The sequence below is a fragment of the Mytilus trossulus genome, chromosome 8, assembly GCF_036588685.1.
Source record: "Mytilus trossulus isolate FHL-02 chromosome 8, PNRI_Mtr1.1.1.hap1, whole genome shotgun sequence".
In the NCBI taxonomy this organism is placed as follows: Eukaryota; Metazoa; Mollusca; class Bivalvia; order Mytilida; family Mytilidae; genus Mytilus; species Mytilus trossulus.
The window spans coordinates 74,717,605-74,729,112 of record NC_086380.1 but is presented as its reverse complement, the minus strand read 5'-3'; the positions used below and the strand labels follow the sequence as shown (position 1 = coordinate 74,729,112).

Sequence of the window (11,508 nt, the reverse complement as noted above, 5' to 3'; positions counted from 1 at the left end):
TAAGTGTCCCTACACACAACGGTATATTGCTGGGTCTTCCAAGTGTTCCACGAAACCTCTTTTTAAAATATTAACATCTATTTTATCAGCAATCAAAGACGGGTTTCAAAGTTATTGTGAAACTGCCTATTCTAAAGGTGGCGTAAATCAGATGTGGATACTTAAAAATTCCAAAGATCTTTTAGAGTACATACAATCTAACTCTCTTTCATCTTGTAACAGTATTAAAACATTTGACTTTTCTACTCTTTACACTAGTATTCCACATTCCAAACTAAAAGACAAATTGAAAGACTTGGTATTACTTTGCTTCATAAAAAGAAAGGCCAACGTAGACACAAGTAACTTGTCTTAGGGAGGGATATATCCTACTTTGTAAAGAATCACTCTGATTCAAACAAAAAATTATCTGAAACCGATATTATCAAGATGCTTGATTTCTTGATTGAAAACATATTTGTTACGTTCGGAGGACGTGTTTTTCAACATACTGTCGACATCCCAATGGAAATAACTGTGCGCCTCTACTTGCCGACTTGTTTCTTTATTATTATGAGGCTGACATCATGCAGGAACGTCTTAGGAAGAAAGATACGAAGTTAGCAAAATCCTCTAACTCTACTTTCCGCTATATAGATGACGTTCTTTCACTAAACAATTCAAAATTTGGTGACTATGTGGAACGCATCTATCCCATCGAATTGGAGATAAAGGATACTACAGATACAATTAAGTCGGCTTCATATCTTGACTTACATCTAGAAATTGACAATAAGGGTCGGTTGAAAACTTTACAACAGTAGAGATGATTTCAGCTTTCCAATTGTAAACTTCCCATTTCTAAGTAGCAACATTTCAGCAGGTCCTGCATACGGAGTATATATCTCCCAATTGGTACGATATTCCCATGCATTTCCTATCATGATTTTCTTGATAGAGGGTTACTGCTCACAAGGAAGCTATTAAATCAAGAGTTCCGAATGGTGAAGTTAAAATCATCCCTTCGTAAATTTTACGGACACCTTCACGAGTTGGTTGACCGTTATGGAATAACCGTTTCACTAATGATATTGGATATGTTTCTTACATCGTAACTACAATCCCCTTCCCTTTCATGAATGTGACCTACCGAATTAGACTATTTACCGGATTTGTAATCACATAAGCAACACGACGGGGGCCACATGTGGAGCAGGATCTGCTTATCCTTCCGGAGCAACTGAGATCACCCCTAGTTTTTGGTGGGGTTCGTGTCGTTTATTCTTTAATTTTCTATGTTGTGTCATGTGTACTATTGTTTTTCTGTTTGTCTTTTTCATTTTTAGCCATGGCGTTGTCAGTTTGTTCTAGATATATGAGTTTGACTGTCCCTTTGGTAACTTTCGTCCCTCTTTTATCTCCAATTTCATTACTATTACAAACGTTACAAGTTCGATTTTCTCTGGGTATGTTTTTCCCCATCTACCAGATTCTATTGAGAATCTACAAAGAGTGAAAACGTCTTTATCGTCTAGCTTGTTGATATTGTTCTCGAAAGCAAAAGTTTCTTTATAAATGCAATAGTTAACCGTTTTAGGACTGTTATTAATATTTGAACACCAAGTATGAGTAAATTGGTCTTGGAGACTAGTTCTAATCGTATGCTTTAGCCAATCATAATTGTAAAATTTTTGATAACTCCATATGTAGGAGAGACCACATTCATTAAAAATGTTGGAAATATAATTTAGCCATGAAGATCTTAAAGTGGAATCATTTTCTAATTTCAGCAGTAATTTAAACACAATGAAGCATAGTTTTTCTTCTTTGCCTTTTAATATTCTTATCCAATATGATATCATTCTGATTTTTATATCAATATTAAGGGGGTATCGACCGAGTGGTTCCCCATATAAAACATAGTTAGGTGTAGTAGGTTTTAAATGGAGAAGGAGTTTACAAAATTTTAAATGAACTTTTTCCAGGATGTCAATATTTTCATTTCCCCATATTTCACAACCATATAAACTAATTGGTTTAACTAGTTTGTCAAACAGATCAATTTGGTAGCTAATGGAAATGTTATGTTCTCTCCATTTTCGTAAGACATCATACATTGCGTTAGTAGCCTTTTCTACTAAATGAAGTTTGCCCGTTTTAAAACTCCCAGTTCTTGAAAAATATACCCATAAATAATTGAAGTCTTTAACAATATCAATATTTGAGTTATTGCATTTAAACATTAAATCCTTTTGTAATTTTCCCGTTGTAAAAATACTATCTATGTTTTTTTAACGTTCACATTGAGTCCCCATGTGTTACAATACGTATTAAATTTATCTAAAGAGGTCTGGAGATAAGTCGCCGTTCCGGCAAGTATGATCGTGTCATCAGCATAAAAAAATAACAAATAAATTTAAATAAATATCTAACTTTGTTTCAATGTCTTTGCTTACTTTTTGTAGACCAATCACATTTTCTTGGCATAGAAAATCTTCTAAGTCATTAAAAAAAAGTAAAAATAAAAAGGGTGTTGAATTTCAACCCGTCGAACATCATTTTCGCATGGAAAAAAATCAGATTTTTTACCATTATATAATAAACATGATTTAATAATTTGATACATATTAAAGATAATGTTGTACATTTTCCCACTTATATTACTTAAAAGCATTTTATACCACAGATCATCTCATAAGTATAATAAGTATTTCATCTAATACCCAAATACAGATTTAATTTAGTCCGGAACATTTCGATATTTATTTGTTTACTTTTATCAATACCGGTTTTATACAAAACATATATAAAATTTCCGACTAAATACCTATATCCCGATATCGTCAGGTACTTATGCTATATATCCTGAATTGTTTCAGTGTATAAAATTAGTATCGACTGATTATATTAAATGAGATTTGACGGCCTGGTATCGCCTGAGTCTATATCAAATGAGTATCAACTGTCTGAAAATGAATAAAAATGGGAAAGACTGGAGTTTTATTTAGTACTTACATCCAATTCATGCTGTGCTCAGGTAGTTGGTGTTACAATAGCTGTAAAGACCGGCTTAGGTTCGTGGTTAAATTGATGTTATGATTTAGATGTGTTTCGTTGAGCACTTGGAGGACCTGGCAATTTAACCTTGTTTGTAATAAGGACGCTTGTGTACTTTATCTATCCAAATATAGTAAAAGGAGATCTAGTTCTGTATTTTAATTTGAAATGCCTAACATTAAACTTATTAAGAATTTCATCGTTGGGTGTATCTTATGAGTGTCCAAGTGATATGTCAATGTCTAATTTGCCTGTGTTCTATTTATACAAACAATGTTGTTTTGGGTCTTTATCTGCAAGGACAATAACATTTATCCTTGTTGTTGGACATTTAATAAGCAATGTATGAGTCTTTAAAGATCGATTTAGTATCTATTCTTATATATCAATATATATGTTCCTGCATAGACCTATTCCGTTTTTGAATACTGAAATGTATCTAGGAATAGTATATCTATATAGATGTTCCTGATTGTATCAACGACCGCACAGCCTTAACCGAATCGGAAAACGTATCTACGTCTTCTTTTCTCGTTTAGCCCATTACCTGGTATTATCATCCACTGAATCGATCATTATTTTAAATTTGTTTATTCATTTGTATTGTTATCCAATGACGTAATGTTGTCATTTCAGCCTTATTTTTAAAATTATCATGAAGCGCGGAGGATTGTCTAACCATGAAACCAGGTTCAACCAACTATTTCTTCTTAAAATGTCACGAACCAAGTCAGAAATATGGCATCTGTTATTTCATAGTTCGTTTTAATGTATGTTGCATTGTCGTTTGTATTTTGTTGCACTTCAGTGTTATGTTGTTTCGTCGTTGTCCTCGTATAGTTGATGTGTTTCCCTCCGTTTTAAACCTGGATTTATTTTCTCTCTATAGATTTCTGACTTTTGAACAACGATATACTACTGTTGCCTCTATTGGACCTTTGGATATAAATTTTCGCATAAAAATGTTATTGACTGATTATGTCACCGGTAATAACGTGGTCAATCAGACATGATCTCAAAGAAGGATTAAATTAGTTTTGTACTACTGTAATAACTTTTGCTATCGACGTATGTCCTTCATGTAAAGCTTTGATTCATTTTTAATTTTTCGTTTTGTTTTTATTTTCATATATTATCACTAGTCTCGAGCATCACCGAAAAATATATTTTTAATTAATTAACTGTCGAAATGCGCATTTGGCACTGTCAAGTAAAAGGTAAAACATTTTAATTGACTGTACAAGGCATTTACTTCTGTAAGTAGTCTTTACACGAAAATTAGTCTCTAGACACATATTACTAGATTTTAAATTCTTCAGTGGTTGTTTATCTGGGTTAAGTTCAATATAGATCTACGTAGATTTATGACATTTGAACGTGTAGCTAACCTATAGCTTCTACAAAGATATTGATTCCAGCAAGGCAAAAATCTACGTACCGCGTCGTAGCCGCTACGACATTAAACGAAACCATGTTTTGTTTTCAAGATGTGTTGTAACAGTTATTGGGGAACATTTGTCATTTTGTTGATAGTTTTCGTCGTATTGCTTTTATCTTTAGAAAAAACTTGATAGAACACGTTCCTCAATTTGCCTGATTTATATTTGAACCCGAACCCAGTTCGTCATCAGACGATTTATCTACGGTGTATGTCAAACAGAATGTACTCCACTATTAAGTCAGAGGAATTGCAATCAAATGTTGGGTATGGCAAAATATTTCTTACTATGACTTCGAGACGATGTGCATTATTAAAATTACTGATTTTTTTTATATATCAAATGTCCGTGTAGTTGCTTTTTGTCATAAAACTGAAATAGATACTCAATATTCTAGCTTTTTCTCTCCGTTCAATAAAGAAATTGGTGGCATGAAATTTCAGTTTGTTTAAGATTTATGAGTTTGACTGTCCCTTTGGTATTTTTCGTCCCTCTTTTAATCCGAACAAAACTATACCAGATATACTCTTATATTTGATGTGTTTCCTTTAGTTTAATTTTAACCCGGATTTATGAATTTCGAACAGTGGTATACTACTGTTACCGTTTTTGATACCTATATCTTCCAATGTTTATCACTACCTTTGATTTTCAGACAACAAATGCGCAGTGATCATTAATTAGATCATATCCTATCAATGTGATGATATGTTATGCTTTGATATTAAAGTAACAATATTTGTCAAAATATGAAAATAAATATATAAAAAAAGAAATCAGAAATCTATGATGTACGAATCTTATAAAAAATAGGTTCAACTACACAAGTTTAAACACGAAAACATAAGAAAATTCTAACTCTTTTTCTATTGAAAAATTCACAAAATTGTAAAATGAAGCAAACATTAACTTGCAGAGTTCACAGGCACTATGCTTGGTATAATAACCTTACTGATAAAGGTAATCATTGAGTCTCGGAATTTTAAGAGTAACATTAATTTAGTAATTTATAGTTTCTATCCAGTTTCCAGGTTTGTTTTCTTTTTTCTGCATTGTAACAGTGTTATTCACTTATAAAGGGGAAACAATCTAGACAAATGCAAACGAATAAGCATATGTTGATTTGGTTTTATTTAATTAAAATAAATAAACAACCAAATAAACAAATAACAAATATTTTATTTAATGAGTATATTCTTTACATTTTGTGTAAAAGACTACCAGAGAAATAAGTTTGTCCACCGCCAACGATGCCAGAGGCCCGAGACCATATATTCTTGACGTAAACACGATCACCAGATTGAAGTGTGAATGTTGTACCAATTGTTAGAGAATTGTAATTCAATGCTACAGAAACTGCCATTTCTTCTCCGTTTCGGAACATTCCTAAGTGCAAATATCCACTTCTGCTTTGTCTTGCTGAAGCTGTGAAATGATAGAGACCCTTGGTAGGAGCAGTAAAAATCCCTGTTCCGCTGTTGTATCCATTCCCAATATTTTCTTTTATTGCTTCGAACTTTACAGTAGCTTTAGCCGCAATAGCGCCATAGGCTGGTGAAACCAAACGTGCTAGAAACGTCACTATGGACGGACCTGAAAATTTGAAAATACACTGTTTAATCATTGAAATTTGAAATGTCAACGCCAAGTACTAGTAATCGATTTAAGATAGTAAATGTACTTTATGTTGTGAAAAAAACCCACAACATTTCTCATGAACTCTAGAGAGTTGGTGTTGATTTTGTTTTGACTTTTAATCGGACCGTTCATCAATTTATCTACAACTGTTTAATACAGAGATCATTATAATGTAACACACTATACGGAGAGAGATTTTATAGGCTGTGTCTACTGATCAAACCTTTTCATATCTTAAGGAATAAAATACGTTTAAAAATCAAAATGTAACATGCATTTTACATGCTATACATTGATGAAGTTAATTTCATAATTTAATTTCCTTAGCCGTATTTGGCACAACTTTTTGGAATTTTGGATCCTTAATGCTCTTCAACTTTGTAATTGTTTGGCTTTATAAATATTTTGTATGAGCGTCACTGATGAGTCTTATGTAGACGAAACGCGCGTCTGGCGTACTAAATTATAATCCTGGTACCTTTGATAACTATCATAACATCATTTACTAAGCAATACTCAATATACAATTAGCATATCTACAAATATATGTACGTTAATATTTCTTTCCTTGGTTTAAAAGTTACCAGACAGAACTTCTTTACCTATTTGTTTTACTACTCAAACTTATGATGTTGAATACGTTGTTATTTTTGCATTGCGTATATATTTGCATTGTATTGTTTAATTATATGCAAGTTATGTCTGATTTACATTTTATTAATAAATAAATAAATCAATATATTCACACTGCCTCAATTTCATATTGAAATGTCCTTACACGATTCACATTAATGGAATTCGGGAGTTATAAGACAGATCATATAAAAAATTACAAGAAAAAAAGAAACAACAAATATTTGGTTGATCCAATTTTCTCTTTTCTCTACCACCTTATTTTGTTTTATATCTTTATGACCCTCGTATATTTCACCCCTTAACATCGTCAAAATGGTGTAGAAAGGCCTTGATCAAAATATTTAATAAATGTAATTACGAAGAATTCAATGTAAAAAGGTAATGTACATGAATGGAAAATAAAGGGAATATTTTTTCGTTCATTCAGGCTACAAGTTCGAATAAGAAAAACTTCACATTCGTTGTTTCTGCTCGAAATAATTTATAAAAAATCTCTTAAAGACTCCAAACTAAGACAGTGCTCACACAACATCTACTTCTTTTTATATTTTCTCGTATATTATAGTGAACTTCAGTGAGTGAAAATCTAAATGTTTCGTCTATAGTTCTAAAAAGTGCCAAAACATAACGCTTTTAATAATCTTTAACTACTTGGATTGTTCAGAAAAATCCTCTTGAAAACTTACTTTGTTTTAATAATGTTTCCTTAACTGATTTAATTTCCGTACTGTACTGTTTCTGCATTTCCTGGACTTTGTTTTCTAGTCGGTCTAGTTGTTTGGCCATTATCCATAGAAAACCATTTTCTGAAGAACCTCGCTCCACATTAACACTGTATACAACGGAACTTAAACTTAAAACGCAATACAAAACTAAAAGAAACATAACTCGTTATGCAGATTTTTCTTATTTTATCAGTTAAGGATAAAACTGCGTGATGGTTACAGATATAATATCATGTGTCGACTGCACTGTCCTCTATATATGTTGACAACTAATCTAAAATCAATACCTATGTTGTTTTAACTACGATATTATAACATTCAAAAACATTTTAAGTTCCAAGAAATTTCATTTGTATTTGTTTCATATAATACAAACAAGACTTTTTAATTAGATTTTTTTTAAAAATTCATTGAATCTTTTCAACGGGGTGTAATATGGACGAAGGTTATTGAAATTATGACATTAAGAAAATGATTATGTACACGTAACAGGCATTTTTTTTTTAATTAGTCATTTTGTAAAATGAATTAATTTTCAAGCAGTTTCTAAAATGACTTAATTCTCAAGCAGTTTATAAAATGCCTAACAATGATAGGCATTATTTCAAATGCCGGGAAATACCTAGCTATTTTGCAAAAAAGAGTATTTTAGTGGTTAAGGACACGAACAGGAAAAAACTATCAGCGAAATAGAGAACGTGGAGACAATACTATATTAGCAGTACAGTTTAATATGGAGATTCTGATAAGATAAAGTTTGTTTACAAGAAAGTACATAAGTTTTATAGTTTATAAATCAAATTCGACAAAAAAAAAAAACCCAACCGGACACCGAACATGATATTTTCTATACAAACAAATCATCAATATAAAAAAAAATTATAGGCTTTGAGAAAATATTTATAAATGATCGTTGGACATCTTAACGAGATTGATTTTTCTCTAATGTTTGCGCTATTTTCAAATTTCCTAACCGGTGTGAGAAAAATAGTTCTCCTATCTAGTGAAATATCTGTTCTTGGCAAATGAAAAAATAAAATATCATCAGCAAACTAGATTTAAAATTGAAAAATGTCAAAGCTCGGAACAATTCTTTAGAGGGGCGTTTTAAACCCCCCAGAAACAGAAGCTGTAGTAGAGGCAGTGAACATTTCAGTAAAACACGCGATGGATAACAAAATTTGTGGTTTTTAGTTTTAACATAAAAGGAATCTATTTGGAACACTCGTAATATTTGTTGCAATACCATTGCAAAGAACAGAGATTCGGGTTTTGAAATGATATTGGACCAATATAAGACGCATATATGACTGAGTTGAAATTTATAATAGGATGGTAAGATGCAGTGTCATTCATAATGAGAAAATGAATCATGAAGTGTTAAAACTGACACAAACAAACATTTAAATAATGAGAAAAACTGGTATATTAAAGTTAAGAAAAAAACCCTAAAAACAAATGCAATTTTGAATTGTATGGTAGTCTCAATATTAAAGGTACGTCGTAGGAATTTTTTTTACAACTAATTACTTTAATAAAATATATTAGAGAAAAACTGGGATGTGCCGTTGTGTAGCTTTAAACAGAAACGGTTGGATGTACGATTAAATCACTAAGCGAAATATATTCTTTTGTGTTTAAAACTCAAAATAAAGACAACATTATGTTTTACTCTATGCATGTTATATGCAAACTTTTGAAATATTTTGTATTCCATACTTAATTTCATAGGGAATAAATAAAAAAAAAAGAAGAACTTTATACTTTTTCTAATTTTATTTTTATTTCAAAATGGAGAACCTAGTCAATTAGTTATTTAATTGTTTTGATTCTCTTTTCAAACCACATATTTTGAGATACTAGTATACATATCTGACGATGCATCCAGATCCTGAATATATTTATATAGTTATATCTTTAGAACTTAGTAAATATTGATAGTTTAGTGCTATATTCATGTCATGTAGTGTTGTCATTTAAGCGTTTTAGCGATGTCTTTTAACATTTCATAAGACGGCGAGTTTGGCTAACCATTAGACATGGTTCAACATGGTTCAACTCGAATGTTTTCTAAAAATACTTTTTCTAATTTTATTTTTATTTCAAAATGGAGAACCTAGTCAATTAGTTATTTAATTGTTTTATTTCTCTATTCAAACAACATGTTTTGAGATACTAGTATACATATCTGACGATGTATCCAAATCCTGAATATATTTGTATAGTTATATCTTTAGTACTTAGTAAATATTTATAGTTTAGTGCTATACTCATGTCATGTAGTGTTGTGATTTAAGCGTTTTAGCTATATCTTTTTACATTCCATAAAGCGAGTTTTGCTAATCATTAAACATGGTTCAACTCGAATGTTTTCTAAAAATGTCCTATACAAAGTCAGGAATATGGCAGTTATTATAAAAAGTAAGTCTCTAAAAATTCTGACGTTTTTTTGTATTGCACATCAGAGTACCCGTTGTTCCTTTGTTTTTCTCATTTAGTTAAATGTGTTTCCCTCGGTGTTAGTTTGTAACCCGGATTATTATTTTCTCCATCGATTTTTCACTTTGAACACCGGTATACTACTGTTGCCTTTATTTAATTGTAGATATTGTTATGTCATAGGCTATTTTATTCATCATATTATACCATAAGCATATTTTATACTATTTTTCTGTTATACAAGTATATGCTTTTGTTTAGAAATCAATGTGAATGTTATGTTATAAAAGTGGAGAGATTTAGATAAAATATTTAATCTGAATCTGTGTTCTGACCATTGTGCGTGATGTGTGTATTAGTTACATCTGTCGGCTGTGATATCATATATACAGGTTGTAAAATAACCCCAAATCAATACATATGTCGTTTAAACTATGATATTGTAATATTTAAATGAAAAAAAGGAAAAAAATTGTACTAAGAATTCAATTTTAAAATGTATAATAGAATAACATGTCACTAATTTTACAGTATTCTTACAATATTAAAAAAAAAAGACCGCTAGATAATTTCAATAACACCACACGTAAAACTTTTGAAATGTTCAATATTTCATTGCAATAGTATGAAATTTTAGAAAAGAGAGTACATTCAAGGTCATAAGTGCATGTACACTTCCCAAAAGAAGACCATTCTGATTAACAAACTGAGTATGCTTATTTTTCTGTAAAATACTGGAAATTTTAAGCAGTACTGACAAGTTGTGTCATAACCATATCAATAGTTTGAAGAAATTCAGTTTAATGTATAACAACATGTAATAGTTATATGGGGAACATTTCTTAAAAACAAACTTCAAATCATGCCAAATCACACCAAATCACGCCAAATCATGTCAAAAAGTGTGGACCAATGAATTCACCAACAAATAACAAAATATTCATCTCATCTACATGAATAAGTTAAATATTATACAAAAAATTACTTTGACCAATGTACCTCTTTGTTCGGTCCAGTTATACTTCTCATTTTTTCACAAACTCATAACTTTGAAGGCTATTGAATCAACATTTTTGGGCAAATACCATATATTTATGTAAGAAATATGATAATGAATAAGTGAGTGATGTGTTCAAGCTGACTAACTATCCGTGTGAACGTTTACTGACTCTCAGAAATAATTTCTTACTTCAAAGAACTTAAGTTTCCGCCGCGTACTATAAATGGACATATTATGATTCGCTTTAAGAAATAAAGTGTAACTACTGCTTCGATATTGGAAATGATGATAAAGAGTTGTCGTCAATAAGGCCCTTGTGTGATTCCAGCACTTTTCTTTTACAAAAAGTGTTGATACGCTAAAGTTAACTATTGTTCATCTTTCATAATTTTTTGTCTTGCTATGAAATACAGGGCTAACATCTTACAACTCTAAAATCCAAGGATTTTTTTCAACTTTTTTTGTACGAAACCGAATATGAATAAACCCTTTAAATGAACAAGCAGTGCATGTTAATGCAAAAGGAAAAGTGTCTTTAACTACCCTGCTAGCGTTGATGTAACGTAAAGAAAACTGCCATAAGATATAAAAAAAA

General features: G+C 30.9%; 1 protein-coding gene across 2 annotated transcripts in view; it reads right to left on the bottom strand.

Annotated features, from left to right (window-relative positions):
- Positions 1-5,634: 5,634 nt before the first annotated feature.
- The window catches only part of LOC134682124 (complement C1q-like protein 2), a 92,868-nt gene continuing 86,994 nt past the window's right edge, over positions 5,635-11,508 (bottom strand). Inside the window, exons 1-2 of one of the 2 annotated variants that reach the window (XM_063541707.1) lie at positions 7,436-7,683; positions 5,635-6,068 (exon numbers count right to left, since the gene is read on the bottom strand). In XM_063541707.1, coding sequence (XP_063397777.1) covers positions 5,674-6,068; positions 7,436-7,634 — 594 coding nt within the window. In that variant the 5' untranslated portion in view covers positions 7,635-7,683 and the 3' untranslated portion in view covers positions 5,635-5,673. Of the gene's footprint in view, positions 6,069-7,435; positions 7,684-11,508 lie in introns of those variants that run through there. The other variant, XM_063541706.1, reaches the window with a different exon arrangement.